This window comes from Enoplosus armatus, chromosome 20 (assembly GCF_043641665.1).
Source record: "Enoplosus armatus isolate fEnoArm2 chromosome 20, fEnoArm2.hap1, whole genome shotgun sequence".
NCBI lineage: Eukaryota > Metazoa > Chordata > Actinopteri > Centrarchiformes > Enoplosidae > Enoplosus > Enoplosus armatus.
In genome coordinates, this window is record NC_092199.1 from 2,329,859 (window position 1) to 2,348,165 (window position 18,307).

General features: G+C 40.7%; 1 protein-coding gene across 1 annotated transcript; it reads right to left on the reverse strand.

Moving 5' to 3' along the window:
* Window positions 1-1,893: 1,893 nt before the first annotated feature.
* grnb (granulin b) lies at window positions 1,894-17,659 on the reverse strand. The gene is made up of 17 exons (XM_070926864.1): window positions 17,601-17,659; window positions 17,204-17,289; window positions 15,376-15,516; window positions 14,220-14,360; window positions 13,536-13,640; window positions 12,351-12,492; window positions 12,077-12,177; window positions 10,505-10,634; window positions 10,318-10,406; window positions 9,470-9,620; window positions 8,511-8,608; window positions 8,099-8,332; window positions 7,410-7,646; window positions 6,055-6,318; window positions 5,733-5,966; window positions 4,633-4,890; window positions 1,894-3,711 (listed from the first exon to the last, which is right to left on the reverse strand). Exons 2-17 carry the CDS (start codon window positions 17,204-17,206, stop codon window positions 3,559-3,561), a joined length of 2,481 nt encoding a protein of 826 aa, XP_070782965.1. The 5' UTR covers window positions 17,207-17,289; window positions 17,601-17,659; the 3' UTR covers window positions 1,894-3,558.
* Between the last annotated feature and the right edge of the window lie 648 nt (window positions 17,660-18,307).

An 18,307-nucleotide genomic window follows, 5' to 3' on the forward strand; every position in this document is an offset into this window, starting at 1 on the left:
TTGATTTCTTTCTGCCGCTGAAAGAATTAGGAAATGTATTTATAATTAGATTCAAACAATCTGATCAGGACATTAGAGTGAATAGCTGAATGTCTTAACTTTTCAAGTGCGTGCAACTTTTCCTCTTTTGTGTTTTGTCTGTTTTTCTTTTGTTGTTTGACATGTTTGTTCTGCTGTGTCACTTTTCAAAACCAATAAACAGATGTTAAAAAAGTTGAACTGATCGAGATTGAATTTGATTAATGAATATATTTAAAGTGTGGTGAACTTTTACGACAGAAAAAAACAAACAATGAAACATCTGCTGTTGTATCTCCAGTCTAACTAAACTTCCTCTCCACCAACGCATCTGCTGTCCCACATGGAGAAGACTAGAATCTGTACATTCCTGTGGGAATTAGCAAAATACCAGAGGAGGGAGTGTGAACCTGTGTGTGTGTGTGTGTGTGTGTGTGTGTGTGTGTGTGTGTGTGTGTGTGTGTGTGTGTGTGTGTCTCTCCCTGGCAACATCTGAATGGGATCAGCGACTGACCAATAGTGAGGCTGAGGAGAACGTTTGCTCACACGTCAATGGCTTTTTGTCACTTTAGTCCTCTCTGCTGTTGGTAGGTCAAGTCTGCTATACATAGAACTGAAAAGCCTCGCCGAGGTTACGGAGCTCCTTCAGGTCTCACACAGAAACTGATCAATCATTGATTAATAAATGCTGATGTCTCTTCTCTTATTCCCTCGCCGTTTAGTGCGAGAGTTTACATGTTTACACCTCAAACACATGAGAGGAAATAGATGATGTTAAATATGAAGCTATAAAGCCAGCAGCCAGTTAGCTTAGCTTAGCATAAAGACTGGAAGCAAGGGGATAAAATAGGCTTGGTTCAAACATGTTAATTGATGAGCTTTAGAGGTGCTGGTAGGTGGATTTCGTTACCTGGTTAGCTGTTTCCAGTCTTTGTGCTAAGCTAGGCTAACTGGCTGCTAGCTATAGCCTTATATTTAACGGACAAACATGAGAGTGGCATCAATTTTCTTGTCTAACTCTCCACCAGAAAATATCCCTGTGAGAGTGCCAAGCTAGCCGTTTCTGTTTCCAGTCCAAATACGAATATATATAATATACATGTACATAAAGAATGTAAATAGTGTATTAACATTTCAGTTATGAACTATTTTAAACTAAACAGCATTAATTACATTAGTTAATTAGATTAAAGCAGAACTATTTGGAACAGTATTTCCCAAAATGTGGAACTTTGACATTCATCATTAACATTTAAATATTTAGGACATATTTTAAGGAGGGGCGCTGGACAATGACCTGTCCTGCAGGACGTTTGTGTTGTTTGTGTTTGCTTGCCTCAAATTGCCCCCTGGGGGACTAATAAAGTATTTTCAAACTTTATTTATGAATTTAAAGTGGAATCAGCCACCTCTCTTCTCACAAAGACAGCCGTCTGTGTTGAAAGGCTTTGACGTAAGTAACTGTCCTGTTGGTCCTCAACAAAGGGGCCTCACAGGAGACGAGTATCTGACCTCATTAGAGCCGAAGCGACATGTGCTGCTCATTGTTTTCAACTCAAGCAGAAGAGCCACCACGTCTGTTTCTGACCACCAGAGGGCAGATGATATAATAAAGCTCCTCTATCCTGTCAGCTAAGTGGGACACAACCCCCCACAGTCGTGTCTCCACTCATCTATCTTGTATTTACTCAGGTCGTCATAACAACTTTCTGATGAGTAGGAGGAGGGGTGGGGGAGGAGGGGTGGGAGTAAGAGGATATGGAGGGAAAAGGCCAGAGGAAGTGTGTGGGCTTGTTGAGCGAGCGTCTGAACATCCTGCCGACTGATAAACTCCAAGGATGACCTCACCGAGTTTAATTATCACATCGACCGGACTGAGAGTTTGAAGAAGTTTATTTCACACACCCCCTCCTTAGAAAAGGCTGGAGGAGGCAGCAAAAAAAACAAAACAAAAAACACATGAATGAAGATGTATAAGTAGCAGGGACAACATGTCGGATGCTGAGCACATGACTTATCTCAACGTGGGGCCAATCTTTATTCATAAAAAGAGGATTTAATAAAACTATAATTTCCTCATGAGCTATTACAGACTTCAAAAGCTGTATTTCTACAACGTTGAAGAGCTCATTCAGTGTTTGGAAACTTCGACAGTTCAGCTCCAAAAGCTCGAAACCAAAATACGAGTGGATGACGACATGAATCTAAAGCTGCTGTTCAAACACACAAGTTCCTCTGTGTAGTTAAAAAGCTCCACAAACATCATCGTCTGAGTGGGTTTTGTTCTCTGCTGATGGAGCAAGACTCTTATTTTAGTTTGTTGTTTTCCAACGATGGACTGAAGTTTCCTGACTGACCAGCAACTCTTCACACTGAAACCAAACAAGGCACAAGCTGTTTGTACAGTCAGTCATCGCTCAAGTGCAAGAAACTATTTCTATCACAGCTTTACATGAACTTAATCGTCACTGTTCATCCGTTTCATAACTCCTGCGTCTCTGATTACATCACGGGCAAAATGAAGCCGAAATAAAATCAACGCTTACATTAAATTGTCCTCTAAAGACCAAACGATTAACGGTCAACAACGAACCTGTGAAATAACGAACAAGGCAGCGCTGGGGGCATAAACAGGCAAATAACCACGACTTCAGTCAAGTATGACGAGTTAATATTATGAAATGCTGACCATTTATGTTTCTCTTTGTAACAGCGAGCTCTGGAGAATCACTCACTTCCAATAATAATGATCAGAAAGCACAAAAACAATGAAGCCTGATGGTGATATTCTGTTTCTTTTTTTTTTAAAAAGACCAAAACCAACAATGAATGTATCTACTAGGTAACCGGTCCATCACCACCTCCTGGTGTCAGCAGCACATGAGGTCTACCTGTATTTTTTTAAATTAGTCAAATGAAACAAGAACCAAATTTGCTGCTTGTTTTGTGTTCGCCTACTCACTCTCTTCTCTTCTCGTCGTCATTTTCAGACTCGACATCGTGTTTTATTTGCGGGTTTGGAGGATAAACAGCATGAAGACTTGACAATTAAACTCGGCAATAAACGAAACAAAAGAAACAAACTATTTGTGACCCATTTTTAAAGACGTTCTTCTTCAGGAGGAACCAGTGGGCCACAGACAAAGTGCTGAGAGACACGTTGTTGGTTTTGATCTTTTCATGGGATTTGTCTCGTTGTTGCGTCATGGACATCTGCATAGAAGCGAGCGTGATGATGATGATGATGGTACATATTTTCAGCCTGGTGCAAAACATTATAAGACTCCTGCACACTGTTTTTCACTTCAAGGTAACATATGTTGAATTAACAAAATAAATGCGAGTGGTCTCCTTCCTCCCTTGCACCACGTCTCCTCCACAACCCCCCCCACTAAATAATACTCAGGAGTGCAGAAACCTGGTGAATACGCTCCCATGAATGACAAAACAAACAGGAAGTGGTAAAAAAAAAAGAAGCCCTTGCTGCCCGTGTAGACAACATGAGCTGTAGATGGATGTTATGGATCCAGGTTGAAGGGTTTAAAGCCCACGGTGGACTAAGTCTTTCTTTCTGTCCCCAAACAAAGTGTCCCAGGTCAGCTGGTTCTGGTTCTGCAGGGTGCAGCCTCCATCCCTCAGGTTGCAGGTGTATCCTGCAGGACAGCAGTGCTGAGAGTCAGAGCAGCAGACGGCCTGTCAACAGAAAAACAAACAAAGTTTGAGAAAACTGCAGGTGGTATTTTTTCCTCCAGTCAGAAGGCAGGTTTCTGCCAGACCAGCGGCCCCAATTCATTAAATAAATGTCATTCAATATCTATTTCTTTGTACCATTTGTATTGTTTACATCTACAAAGACACTTGACTTGTTTATCTATGTGTGTGTTCAGCTTTGTTGTCCTTGTTTGTAGTTGTGTGATGTTCTTTGCTTTAACTCTGCGGTCACAGCGATGCTCTCCTGTCTCAAGTCTTTTGTCACGCACATGCTCACATAAAGAAAAAGTAAGCAGCTGATTAGAAACTAGGTTACGTGTATGTAATGTCAATCCTGTACCACAGTTAGGGAAACCGGGTTTTACGCTAAAGAAATGTGATTACTGCAGAAAGCCGACTGTAATCTGGTTATTAAAGTACATGCTGCGTTTAAAACACGAGTATTTGTAGAAATACTCTTGTAGAAAAATGTGATTTTACATTTTACAACTTCATGTCCTGAATTGTTTTTGTGAATAAAGTCAGAAATGACTGCAACACATTATCTAAAGACAGACTCCTGAGAGATGAAGAGCGTCTGCAGGCTGAGTTAACATAATTCATTTCTATGTATATTTGATCTTTCTTGCTGCGAGTTTCCCTCCAGACACGTGGAGAACACACCGCTCTGTCAGAGTAATATTTAGACACATGAAAGAATAATGGGACTAAATAAAACACTGAATGGGACGCAGCGTGTTCAACGGGGCAGAAAACAGGGAAGCTTTGGATCATGTGACACAATGTTCACTGGAGCCAGAGGAGGTACCATCATCATCATTATCATCATCATCATTAGCGTGGTCACCGAATGAATCTTACAAGAGAGAGATCGAACGTTAATGTGAGAGGTTGTGAACGTACCCTGGGTGAGGGGCAGCAGGCCCACTTTGAGGCTGAGATCTCGCAGCAGGTGTCCTGCTTCGAGCAGCGAACCTCCCCCGTGCCGTCACATGGTACGTCTGCGTCGTCCTCCGAGTCCGTGGGCTCGGACTGCACCACTCTGCTCTGAGCGAGGGTGTGGATGTGCACGTCGTGGGTCTTGTTCACGCACGTTCCCATCTCCGTGTTGCAGGTGTAGCCCCGAGGACAGCAGTGCAAACGGTCTTCACAGCAAACCGCCTGAAGAGGAGAGACCGAATCAGCAGATTTAAAGAGTCTATAATCTGTTGTGAGCATTTCATACTGTCACTGCCTTCACAGGAGGAGCTTTTCAACTGTTCACGGAGCTGGAAGTCGTTCTGGTTTCTATAAAAGGTTGTAAATTTGGACTAAACAATAATCATGTACATGCGAGATGATCCGGCTTTGGAACAGACTCGAGTCTGTCCCATTTAAAGTGTCTTTAAATGGGACATTTTACACAAACATCCCGGGACTAGTTGGGGAAGATTTATTCATATATATTTAATTTTTTAAACAGTGTAATATTCATGACACTCAGCACTCAAATTTTCTCTCATAGAAGATGGTGAGCTGATGTTTTGTACAACCTACATTAGACAGGTTTCCATCCAGATGTAGCGCAAATTTGAACAGAATTAATGCTTGTTAGCGTCCACTGCTGTTACATATGCGAATGTCAAGATAAACAGCTGGTGGCGCCAAATCTCCAGTGGAGAGCCATTAAATCATGGCAGAAGAACAAGATGACGCAGTTAAAAGAGCTCCAGATGAATGAAAACATGACGGAAACACGACGTTTCTGTTAGTTTCATGTACTGATGCGAGGAAGGTCACAGTCTCCTCGTCGCTCCACACTGATCTGATGCTTTCAGCTCGTCACTTTAAGTCACGTGCATCATTTATTCACCAAGTCTGTTTCCGTTGCACTGTCGCAAAGAATTAAGAAGTGAGATTTGGTACCAATCCTACAGTAAACAACGGCACTTGTACTGATCCGTGTTGTGAGACAGTGAGGTCATTATTATTCATTTTAAATAAAACAAGTGAGGCGTTCACACCTGGACCAGAGGGCAGCAGTCCCACTCTCCTGTCTTCAGCATACAGCAGGTCGTTCCTGAAGGGCAGCTGCTCTTGTTGTCACATTTAACGTCTGTCAGGGCGCCCGACTCGGTCAGGGCTCTCAGTTTGGTGAACCAGGGTATAACACGGGGGCCCTTTGAGCAGGAGGACCGGTGAGGATCACAGGTGTGGCCGCTGGGGCAGCAGTGGGTTCCGTCGTTACAACAGACCGCCTGAGGAACAGCAAAGGTAACTGGATTCTCAGAAACTCACCTGTAATTAGCTTTGTGTGTGCGTGAGGCGGTTTAAGGAATCACTTACCTTCGGCAGAGGGCAGCAGCCCCATTTCTGGGTCTTGTCCATGAAGCAGCAGGTCGTGTCCTTGGGGCAGCTGGTTTGGGCGTCACACATGTTCCTGGACGGCCGAGTCGGACTGGAAACAGCCCGACTGGGCTCCTTCTGCAGGGCCGGTATCTTCTGCAGCCAGGGCAGGCTGAGGCCGCCGGACTTGTCGCAAGTCTGTTCAGCCACGTTACACTTGTAGCCTTTGGGGCAGCAGTGCTCGTGATCGTTACAGCACACAGCCTGGAAGGTTGAATACAGGGTGTCTACATTTATAAACAAGTTAAATGTACGATTTTTCAAGACTTCTAAGGACTCGCAGCCACTTGGAATAGCTCTTTAATGCTGCCTGTTAATGTCAGATTTTCAGTTCAACAGATGTAAGAGAAGGTCAAAAAATCGCCATGAAGTTCTGAAATATTCCTCCTCTTATTTTGTCCAAAATCTGTTTTTGTGATTCAGTTATTGAGTAACGGTATAATAACGTCACTCAGTCTCTGATATGTGATAAAGTTACAAAGTGGGAAGAACCGCTGGTTCCAGAAGAATCTTTAAATTCTCATTTCAAAGTTTTCTTTTAATAATTTTACAGAAACACACGAGTCTCCTGAGTGATTTGATGATACTAAATCTTTCCACAGTTTGGTGTGGTAGATGGCTAAATAAGAATGATGAGAACAGCATGAGTCACGCCTCTCGCTGGCATCAAATTAACACATTATTCCAAGAATAATTAGGCCTAAATTACTTATTTTTATACTGTAACATGAAGCATTTGAGCAACTGAAGCAGTTTATTTTCATGTAACAATGGGGCGGCCATTTTGCCAAAGATTTGTGGACACTTCTGTAGTTCTTCTCACCGGCTGAGAGACATCAAAGCTGTCAGAAACTCTGATATCTCTGACAAGGAATTATAACTAAAAGACTTCTGTAGTTTTTCCCACTGCTCATTATTGTGGTCGGTACAATATGTGATCAAAGCTGTAGCAAATTCAGAAAGCTTCATCAAACTGATTTAAACTTTTATCAGGTTTCTACAAAGTGTAGTCTTTTAGCGGAGGACGCAACAGAACTTTAAGCTCTGTGATTGGATGCTTTGGAGTCTCCTTCAGTTGTTATGTCCACAGGCTTCCTGACGCTTTGACTTTTTAATCAAAAGAACCAGATATTTTCTAACAGTTGTTCATCTTTGTTCCATCCACGCTCTGATAGTGCTGCAGCTGTGAGTGATCTATCATCGTCTATGTGGAAATAAACAGAACTTTTACATCCTGGAAGCTTGTAATACCTCCTCCCATCTGACCAGCAGAGGCACGTGGAGAGGACACTGACCTGAGGTAAAAGGCAGCAGGCCCACTCTCCAGAGTTTCCCTTACAGCAGGTGGTGCCTCCTGGACACATCGTCTGCTTGTCACATTTCTCCCCCTGCACCTCTGAGGTTAGAGCCGGCACCTTCTCCACCCAGGAGAGGGAGGGCGAGACACCCGACGGGTCCTCACAAGTCTCAGCCTCCAGGTTGCAGACTGTACCGTGAGGGCAGCAGTGGATGTGGTCCTCACAACACACAGCCTGGCAGGAACACAACAACAAAGCCCTGTTAAATACCCAAATATCTAGCTTCTCTAAAAATATTGTAATGTTTTGTTTACTCTGATATTATTGGTGACCTAAAAACCCTGTAATCTGAGGCACTAAAAGTTCAGGAAGCACTGGTTATGTACACGTTATGAAGGGTTAAGAGAGTTATTATTATTTACCCATCAAAATATTTGAGAATGTATGTATGTAGAACGTATTTACCAGCTTTTTTAAAACAGTTTCAGCAACAATAAACATTATAACCTCCATGAACGTGCGATTTTATAATTTCAGTATTCATCATCTTGTTGGTCTGAGTGACGAAACTTTTTTGAGTCTCTCTGTGTTGGACTTGAGCTGGATTAGCCTGGTTACGCATCTGTTATCTGATATCAAAAAACGCCCAGAAACTCCTCAAAATAATGCTGCGGTGTCATCACTACCTGAGGCAGGGGACAGCAGGCCCAGTCTCCGGTTAGCGTCTTACAGCAGGTGGATTTTCCAGGACACGACATAGTTTTGTCACACTTGCTGTTTTCGGTCAGTAAAGGGAAGACAGGCACTTTGCTGAGCCAGGGCATCACGGTCACACCTGAGGGATCGTCACACGTGGATGCCGCCAGGTTACAAGAGGTGCCGTGGGGGCAGCAGTGCTGGTGGTCCTCGCAGCACACGGCCTACAGGGAGGAGGCACAAACAAGCTGTGGTGATGATACACAATCTGCATTATACATTTATTATTTAGCAACTAAAAAAAAATGTCTGAGCAGGAAAACCGTCCTCCTCAGTCTGTCTGTGTGATTATTAGTATTATTTTGTATAATTATTATATTGTACACATCAGCATGTTGGTACCTTAGGCAGCGGACAACAGGCCCATTCTCCATCTGACAGTTTACAGCAGGTGCTTCCGTCGGCGCAGGCCACCGAGTCATTACAGGGAACAGAAACAACTGAAAGATGAACAGGCACCTCATCAGCGTGTACTATTACGCAGTAGTACTTCACAACAAGTAAAATCAGTCCTGTCATCTTTTTGTTTTAAATAGTCGGTCTGATTAAACAGCTACGTGTTGATATGTGCTTTGGGATCATGTGACGCTCATCAGTCACTTTTTTTTTGGACATCTTAGAGACGAAAGCATAAATCAAATAATCTACAGAATAATAACGATAAGGACTGAATCATTACGGCCCTTGTTTGATTGGGAAAGCTGCCTCTTTATCTTCATTTAAATCTCCTTGAAACACATAATTTCAGAGCTGCATTTTATTAAATGTTTGTATTCTGTGCTTCTACTGCATTTGTTTTTCCATTTAAATCCCTTCTTATTTCAATCTTAATCATTTGCATTTTATTTCACTTTACATCTGTTGGTTTTTTATGAAGCACTGTAACTTGCTTTTGAAAAATGCTTAATAAAGTTCTAATTATTAGTCATTCCTTTTATTAGGGAACATAAACAGCATCATGGCCAGAAACCAGACAAGTATAATCTTCACATGAAAAGTCATCAAAATGTAAAACCTGGAGCAACTGTGATTTAAAAAAAACAAACAAACGTGCACTCTTTGAAGTCTATAATTCATGATCTCAGTGTAACGTCCCCTTAAAAGGTAATCAAAAGGCCTTAAACTGCCCCATCAAGAAGAAATATATCACGTACAGTAGCTGAACCACATTAGAAGAAGGTTCTGGAGGCTTTTCAATGCCAATAGAATATTTTTACTGAGTCATTTTTACTTTGACAGTCAAAACACAAGTTCTGCTTTAACATGTATTCCCCTGGTGGTGATGACTGCCCCCCTCTGACCTTTGCTCTGTACTGAGACCAGCTCCTTCACAGCAGCGGGGATCTTGAGGGTCATGGTGGTCTGTCCGTGGGGGGACACACAGGTGCTGCGGGACAGGTCACACTCGGTGCCTGCGGGACAACAGTGGATGTAATCTGAACAACAGACGGCCTGAAAGAAGAACAGAGCAAAGTTTCTCCATCAGAGTCAATAAATACAGTAGAAACGCTGAATTCATGCTTCTCAGATCCACGTCGACCCCTGTGAGCCGTCTACTAGTAATTTAACTTGTAAATAAAATTAATCAGATATCTAGAGCTGCTAGGATTTGACAAACACAGAACTGTGTGTTAAAAAAATAGCTTTAAATCTTTTGTACGTCATGTTAAACCTGTTGCTTTTGGGCTTTAGCTTACTGTTATTGGGCATCGTCACCAATGTAGAACCTGTGGGTTTCTCCTCCTGCTTTCTTTATATTTTATTTTTCTTCTTCCTGTATCATCAGATTTGTCAGCCTATTGATCACAAATAGATTTACCCAAATGCTCAACAGATGAGGTGATTCATGCTGTTTTTGTCCTTTGCTTTTGTCCTTTTTCTTGTCATAAAAATGTCCGTTTTTAAAATCTTTCATTAAATTAAAAGTATGCCATAACATGTTGATGAGCTTTTGTTTCAGAATAATATGGTCTTGTTTTCCACATGAAACTCTGTCCTGCTCTCCAAGTGGCTCTTGTCAACACAGCCGTACATTTACAACATCAAAACTACACCTACACTTTCATTCTCACAAATAACCCAACAAAATGAATGAGGCATTAGGACTCTGAGCTCTGTGCTTCAGAACAGGTTTGTTCAGGTTACTCACATCAGGCATTGGACAGCAGCCATATGTGCCACTGGTCATCTGGCAGCATGTGGTCTGATCAGGGCAGGCTGTCTTATCTGGACACTCAACTGACAGGAGAAGTCAGAACAGACACAATAATCAATACTTGTTTCTTGTCAGTGATCTTTAAAATATATTACAGCACGACTCGGTCAGAACTTCTTACCGTCGTTGGCTACAGCCGAGATCTTCTTCAGTAGTGGCATGTGCGTCTCACCAGACTTGCAGACCCCATGCTCCAGGTCGCATATTGTGTTGCTAGGGCAACAGTGGATATGATCGTTGCAGCACATGGCCTGCACATGATTACAATATCAAACACAGAGGAAGGACATGAATGAAAGTGTAATGTTTTAGCAGGAAATTAGATTAATCGTTTTACAGCTAAGGACACCAAACACAGTGTCTTAGAGCCTTTAGTTGCTCGTGGGCTATAAATACTGACAGCTTCAGTTTTTCATCCCAATAAGGTTAAAGTTAATAACGTTAGTATTGCTGCATCCTTCATACCAACGCTGATATACTCCTAGGAACATAAGTTGTGCAGCTGTGAAATGAAAATAACCGTGTGCAACAATCCACTGTGCAGTCAATGTAGCATAACATCTCACTGCTATGTCCATATTGCATTGAGTAGTGCAGCTTTGATGAGATGTAAAACGGTGCTGTTGTACACGTCTGAACATGAGCTCCACTCCAAAGTGTTTGCCAACAAGTGTTTTTTCAGTATTCTCCGGTGTGATACAGTTACACAACCTCTCTAAAGTAAAAGTGTTGTCATAAAGATGAGGCATGTTTAAAACCACAGAACGTAACATTTATTTTTGCTGCAGCACAGAAAAGATAAGTGCCTGTTTCTGCCAACACTGTGAAGGTAATCTAATATGTGATATTAGATTTCTCTCTATAAACACGCCAAGACTCTGCTCAAATGACTAATTATGATGCAAGAGGCCAACAGAACACGTGAACAGATGTATTTTAGTGAACAGACAAAGTTTGGCTAAGTTTAAGTGGTGATTTGAAACTAATATCTTTCATTAGAGACAATTGCTGTTTTTTAACGCTAGCTATTAAAGGAACACAGAGATGGTTCGTCGTTCAGTGTTGGAGATGTTTGAAATTAAAGAGGGACTCAAATACTTATAAAAGTATAAAAAGGTACATAAAATACAAAGAATAAACAACTTTGTGCATATTTCAAACCCACTTTGTCTCAGCAAATAACATTATTAGGCTGCAGAAGCTTTTCTTCAAAGCCTTCGCTAAACTTGACTTTGTAAAATAAAGTAGAATACAGTCATTCATACTGGACTGTGGATGTAATATGACAATTTCAATCCAGTCCATCTACTATTTTTTTTTTTAACTATACAGTGATTAACAAGGAGCTGTAATCTAAAGCACAAGAAACAAAGTGAAATAAAATATTATTTACGGCTGCAACAAACAAATTATCTCAATTAACAGTAATTTCCCAGAGCTCAAGGTGATCTCTTCAATTTGCTTGTTTTTCCAGCCATTAGAGCAAAACCTAAATATAATAAATCTATAATAATATAAAACAGAGAAAAGCAGCAAATCCTCACATTCGAGAAGCTGAACCATTGAATATTTGGCATTTAACTTAAACAAATAACCGATTGTCAAAATTTTGATAGATTAATTTTCTGTCATCGAGTCAATTAATCGAGAAATCGTTGCAGCTCTAATATATTTGCAGCAGAGTCAGTCGTACCTCTGGGTAAGGGCAACAGCCGTAGTCTCCACTGGTTAGCAGGCAACATGTGAAACTATCTGGGCAGCTGCTTTTTCCACCAGGACACGTCACTGTAGTGACTGTCGGAGTATGAGGAGAGAGACACGGTCATAAATTATTAGTGCAGTATCATCAGCATACAGGTGTAACATTTCTTTTCACATGAGATTTTTAAAAGTAGAGCTTTGGCCTGACACAGGTACAGGACCATGAAATTGATGGCTTGTTTGAATGTGTTTATTTACATCCCCACCTGGATGATTCTCCCTCCGCCTGGCAGGCAGTTTCTGCAGCATGGGGAAGGACTGCAGTGAAGCGGACAGACACCTCGAGTGAGCAACATCACACTTCGTTCCCTCGGGGCAACAGTGCTGCTTATCGTCACAACACACCGCCTGCAGAGAGAAGAAAATCATTTCAGACAGTCAAGACGACTCTTCAGTCAAGGACACAGCTTCCTGCAGATAATCCAAGAGTACAGATGCTCTACCTGAAGGCTGAAAGTGGGAGAGGATTACAAATGTACGACTTTCTTACTCAGAAACTGAAATACCAGATATTAAACTTAAAGAAATATGGATTTTCTTTGCCTATAAAAAGCTGTAGAATTAGGACATAAACCTGTTTTACTATCAAATTAAATGTCTCTCTTCAACATGAGCACTGTGACCAACGATGCTTTTCAGTGTGTAACAAGCAAACACCATTTACTCCCAAGAAAGATACCAACAGATAGAGCCGAAAATCTTTTTCCTCATTTGAGCTTCAAGTAGTGAAGAAGACAAAATGATCAGTTGGTATTTAACTGGATGAGAATGACTGAAACAGTGGTTCCCAACCTGGGGGTCCTTTCACATCTTCATTACTCAAATTAAACAATCCTGAGAAGGGAAAAATAAAATCTTTCGGGGGTTATTTTATTGTGACTATAGCCTGACGGACTGGATTTTTAAATGTTTTTTTCCACAAACACACAACAAAAACACATTCTTCTTTAAAAGGATCTATTAAATTGTTCTTTGTGACCAAAATGTGTACTGAGTGGGACATTTTAGAGATGAAAAATAAACTTGTCAGTACTCTCTGCTTGACAAACTATGCAGTCACGACACTGTTTCCAAATAATCTAAAACACATCTTTTCTGAACATTTCTGTACTGCAATTTTTTGTTACTTTTAGGCCGACAGACACACCATAGGATTCAGCTGATATAGCGTTGTAAAGGAAACACAAATATTTTGGTTTGCAACTGCAAAAAGGTTAATATAACCAGAGTATTAGTCTTAGATAATAAGACCTTCAAAATAAAAGTTTCTTATCAACCAGACCAGCTAGCAGAGTAAATCAAACGCTGACCAGCAGACTGTGTAATATGTTTCTTGGTGTGAAGTGCTTGTGGTTTTAGTATGTGTGTGAGGGTGAGCTCATGTACATCACCTTGGCTAATGGACAGCAGCCCCAGGAGCTATCAAGAAGCTTGCAGCAAGTGGTGTCGTCCGGACACTCGGACTCCTTGTCCGGACAAATGACTGCCTTTACTTCCTCCCCGAGCTGGAACCATCACACATCACAGCCCATGCATACCAACAACAGGAGCACAAAAAACATGTCAATGGCAGGACTGCAAATGTATTCACTAGTGGAAACAGTTATTTATATGGAATAATAAAGTCAAAAACATCAAGCTCTACTGTGTCTGTTGTATTTCTAAAACAATACAATGGTGTTTTAACATGTTTCAAGAAACAATGTATGTAAAAAAAGTATTTTCCTGAAACATCAACGATATGTTTTCTGAAGGATCTTTATGCTGTTTTTTACTGCCATGTCTACGTATGTATGCAAGTCACAAAGTACACTTCAGTAAATGAGTGCTTCCTCTGCAAAGACAGATATGAATTAATAAAGTGCCAACGCAGCAGATCCAATGGTGTCAAATGTGTTGTTTGACCTACATTCAGCAACAATTACAGTTTCACATCTGAAGTGGATGAAGTCGAGAAAACAATCAGTGGCTGCCAGAACTTTACGGCGCTTTGGTTCTAAAGTCTAATGAGCTCAGAAACAAAATAACAACATAAAAAGTAACATCATGTCTTTGTTTTGACAAAGAACAAATACCTGAGGGAGGGGCGGGGCCTGTTTGGTGGGAACTCGTCTCATCCAGGGCAGAGAAACGGTCTTATTAACGCATTTGGCGTGGTCGAGATCACAAACCGTCCCCTCATAGCAGCAGTGGAGGTGGTCTGAACAACACTCAGCCTACAGGTGGATGAGCGAGAGACGACACAGATTTACTGAAACACTACAAACACTGAGCAGCAGAAAATGTTGTGTATTAACTCATCAGAACAGAGTTCACTGTGTGCACACCTTAAATTCTCTTATATATATATATCCAGTTATATCTACAAGACATTGTTCTAGCTGCTCAAACAATTTTAAAAAACCTGCTGTCATCTGATGTCAACTGCTTTAAATAGACATGTTAAAGTCGACTCTTCCTGTTTCTGAGGGGCATCGGTCGACGAGAAGAACCATTTAAAAACTTCAACCAGACGAGCTTCGATAAGTCATTCAGGGGCGCGTTTTCAAACATAATCAACACTAAACGACGTGAAATGACTCCTAATTTAAATAAAAGTGTGTTTGCAAGTGACCCAACTACAAATAAAGTAAATTTCATATTCTTCACTTCTGAAGTACTGAACCTAATATTGTTTTTTATTGTACATAACATGTACTGGATGTTATACATCAGTGCACCACTATATCTGTCTGAGTAAAGTAGACCCTCATGGTAACGCAGCGGTGGAAAGTAACTAAGTACATTCACTCAGGTAAGTTTCAAGTTTGAGATACTTTAACTTTACTTGAGTATTTACATTTATACTTCTACTCCTCTACATTTATTTGACAGCTATAGGTACTTTGCAGATGCAAATTTTAATACAAAACATTTGACCAGGTTATAAAATATGACACATTGTTTTTGCTCAAACTACCCCACTCTGCTGCCTACTAAGTACATTTTGCTGCTAATACTTTTGTACTTAGTAAGATTTTGAATGCAGAACTTTGATTGAGTATTTTTTGGAGTATTTTGGCATGGTGGTATTGCTATCTCAATACTTCCTCTGACACTGTTAAAATGACTACAACGTGCAGGAATTACACAGTGCTTCGATAAGTCACTTGAACTTGTATCAACAAGCACGGTGTAATTTAAATGATTCACTGCTGCGTCAGACAGACACATGACTGAACTGTAACTCACATGCGGCAGCGGACAACATCCGTATCCACCCACAGTGTTCTTGCAGCAGGTGTTTTTTTCCTCACACATGCCTCCATCGGGGCAGACCAGCGCTGCGCTCAGGCCCAGCAGAGCCAGATACAGGATCCCCATCCGCAGAGTCTGGACACAAGCAGGAGACGAGAGGAGGGGGCTGTCAGCAATGCAGTATGGTGCAATGTGGTCCGGCAACATACAAAGATCCTGAACTATCAACAACAACTTCTAATCTAATCTTCTTGGTTTCTGTGTTTCTTTCGGGTTGTGAGGTGAGAAACCCCTAAAATCACTGTGGGGAAAGATAACGAAGGGAAGTATGTGCAGCAGCTCAGCAAGCATACCAACTGATAAACTGGATTTCAACACTAAACAAACCCACATCCTTGTTGTAAGTTCACGTCCCTTTGAGTGTCTTCATATCCCAGATTATACAATGCCAAAAGTCACTATGTACAGGATTTCATTAATATACCGCTGACGAATCGGGCTTCTGTTCCTCCAGCCCTCATTTAGTCAGCTGTAGATTTGAGATTATTTTCATTGTGGATTAATCCTTTGAGAAATTGCGAATGCCTTTTTTTCACTAGAGAGCACGGTGACGTCTACAATTTGCTTGCTTAGTCTGACTAACAGTCTAAAACCTAAAGATATTACAATTCTGTCATATATAACAAAAAAGAGCAAATCCTAACAACTTAAATGCTGGAAGTAGAGAATATTTCGCTTTTTTGCTTGATAAATCAGTTTTTAAAATAGTTGCCGGTAACTGATTAATCGACTATTCATTGCAGCTGAGAGTCAGTACATGGTGTCCAATAACTACTTCAGTGTTTAAAAAGAGCGCTGTTGAGTAACCATGCCTGATGAACAGGAAAAAAACAGGAAAGGAAAAATTGCACAATTCAGGAAGACAAAAAAATTGTTATTTAGCATTAAAAAGGAAGAACAGCTGATTCATGACACAGAGCACTATTTTAGCTCAATTTTCCATCTTCAGCAAAAACTGCAGAAATGCTGAGTTATCAGTCAATTTCAGCACGTATGCTAAATACAGCTGCAGACATGTGGAAACTGACAATGTGCTGAGGGAAGTATTTCCAGTCATCCGGTGTATGAATCAGAAATACTTTATTGATCCCCGGGGAGAAACTATACAACAAATATGAACAAGTAGGGCTGTCACTATTTTGTGGATTGATTAATCTGCTCTTCTCTCAATAAATGTATTTGTTGTTTGATCTGTAATATGTCAGAAAATAGCAAATATTCGCCCAAGTACTCAATTTATAATGTTATTAAACTTAAAAAAGCAGCAAATCCACAAACTGGAGAAGGTGGAACCAGCAAATGTTTGACATGTTTTCCACAACAAAAAGAAATCCAACTCAAATGATAAATACATGATGAAAATAGTTGCAGATTAATTGCCTGATAGTTTCAGCTCTATGAACAAGCATCACACCAGGATAAAACATTAGTATCTGGATGGCAATGTGAGTGCTTTCTCTCTCACATCTGTGGATAATTTACACAGCATGTATGCCAGGATGTGACACCAGCAGTAAGCTAGAGTGTGTTTTTAATCACTTTTATTCAACTAGTCATGTACAGAACTACAAAGTTACAGTTCGTATAGTTTTTATAGGGTGTATTAGTGCTTAAAAAGTCCACTTTTAGACAAACTGTTGGCAAAAATCAGCTGTAAATATTGAATCTCTCGGGTGTTGTTCTGTTGCTGACTCTGAGCAGCGGATGTATTAAAAATGAGCAAAACTTTGAAGGTATTTGGCTCGTGGTGAGTCTACTTTACCATTATTAGCAGATGGATCTGAAGCAAGTAGAAAGAGTTCAGTTGTTAAGAGCGAGGAGCTCTGTACTGCATACTCCTGTTACAACCTGAGGAGCCACAAAAACAGTATTAGTCACCTCGATACTGTGGTAAAACACCGAGCAGTACTTTAATAAATACAGTAACTTAACGTATAAAAACACAAGACAACTTGACATGAGACGAAACTAACTTTTCGCTAACGGCAACTGGAATTAGCGAGCTAACTAACAAGCTAACGCTCTCAAACGAGATAATCCAGAGGAAAAACAAGTTAGCCTAGCAGGCTAGGTGGCTAGCAACAAAGCTAGCTTGTTTGAATGACTTTTAGCGGATGACATTTTTATTTCTGGGTAGAAAACGGGAGTGTTTTTCTTACCTGGTAGCTTTGGTGCAGTGAGCCCAACTTGCGCAAATATACGTCGTCTTTTCAGCTGCTTCACAAACATTCAGAGTGACAAAGAAGGACTGACTGAAGCTGTTACTCACAATTCAGCCATCACATGACACTCTCATATGACTCTGCAGTTTGGTGTTAAAGGGATATTACACTGCAGCTAACAGGAGCATACGCTGTACATAAAGATATACATACGTTATCTAGTATCTTAAATTATTAAAATTACAATCAAGTACGATACTTATTAAAAATAACCCCACATTTACCAGCTGCAACATTAAATTGTACACATTAATGCATCAAGCTACAGCCAATTAACTTAGCTTAGCATAATGGCTGGAAACAGGGGGAAACAGTTAGCCTGGCTCTGTCCAAATAATAATAATAATAATGAAACAGTTTATGACTTGTTTGTTTGTACAAAAAGTATAAAGTATACGTATAAAAGTATAAACCGTAAGTATAGTTTGAAGAGGGTTTATGTTGGCTACTGGGCCATTCATCTGCTAGGACCAGTTACTTCCTGGAGTCTCTGCTGGTTGCCTGGCAACTGGCTCCCTCGTCTTAACTCTCTGTGAGAAAGTGAACAAGAGTTGTCGAATCTTTCCCTTGAATGTCCTCGTCGGTCAAACTCAACGCCTCCAGTTTACAGGTCTTGTGTCAAATATATGAAGTCAAAAGTCAAA

What these genes read in the sequence shown, in the direction of transcription:
- grnb (XM_070926864.1), bottom strand. An exon ending in GCTGCTGTCCATTAGCCAAG is followed by an intron (nt 12,493 to 13,535) that starts GTGATGTACATG and finishes TTCTCTCTGCAG; the next exon opens with GCGGTGTGTTGTGACGATAA. An exon ending in CCTGTTGTCCGCTGCCTAAG is followed by an intron (nt 8,333 to 8,510) that starts GTACCAACATGC and finishes TCCTCCCTGTAG; the next exon opens with GCCGTGTGCTGCGAGGACCA.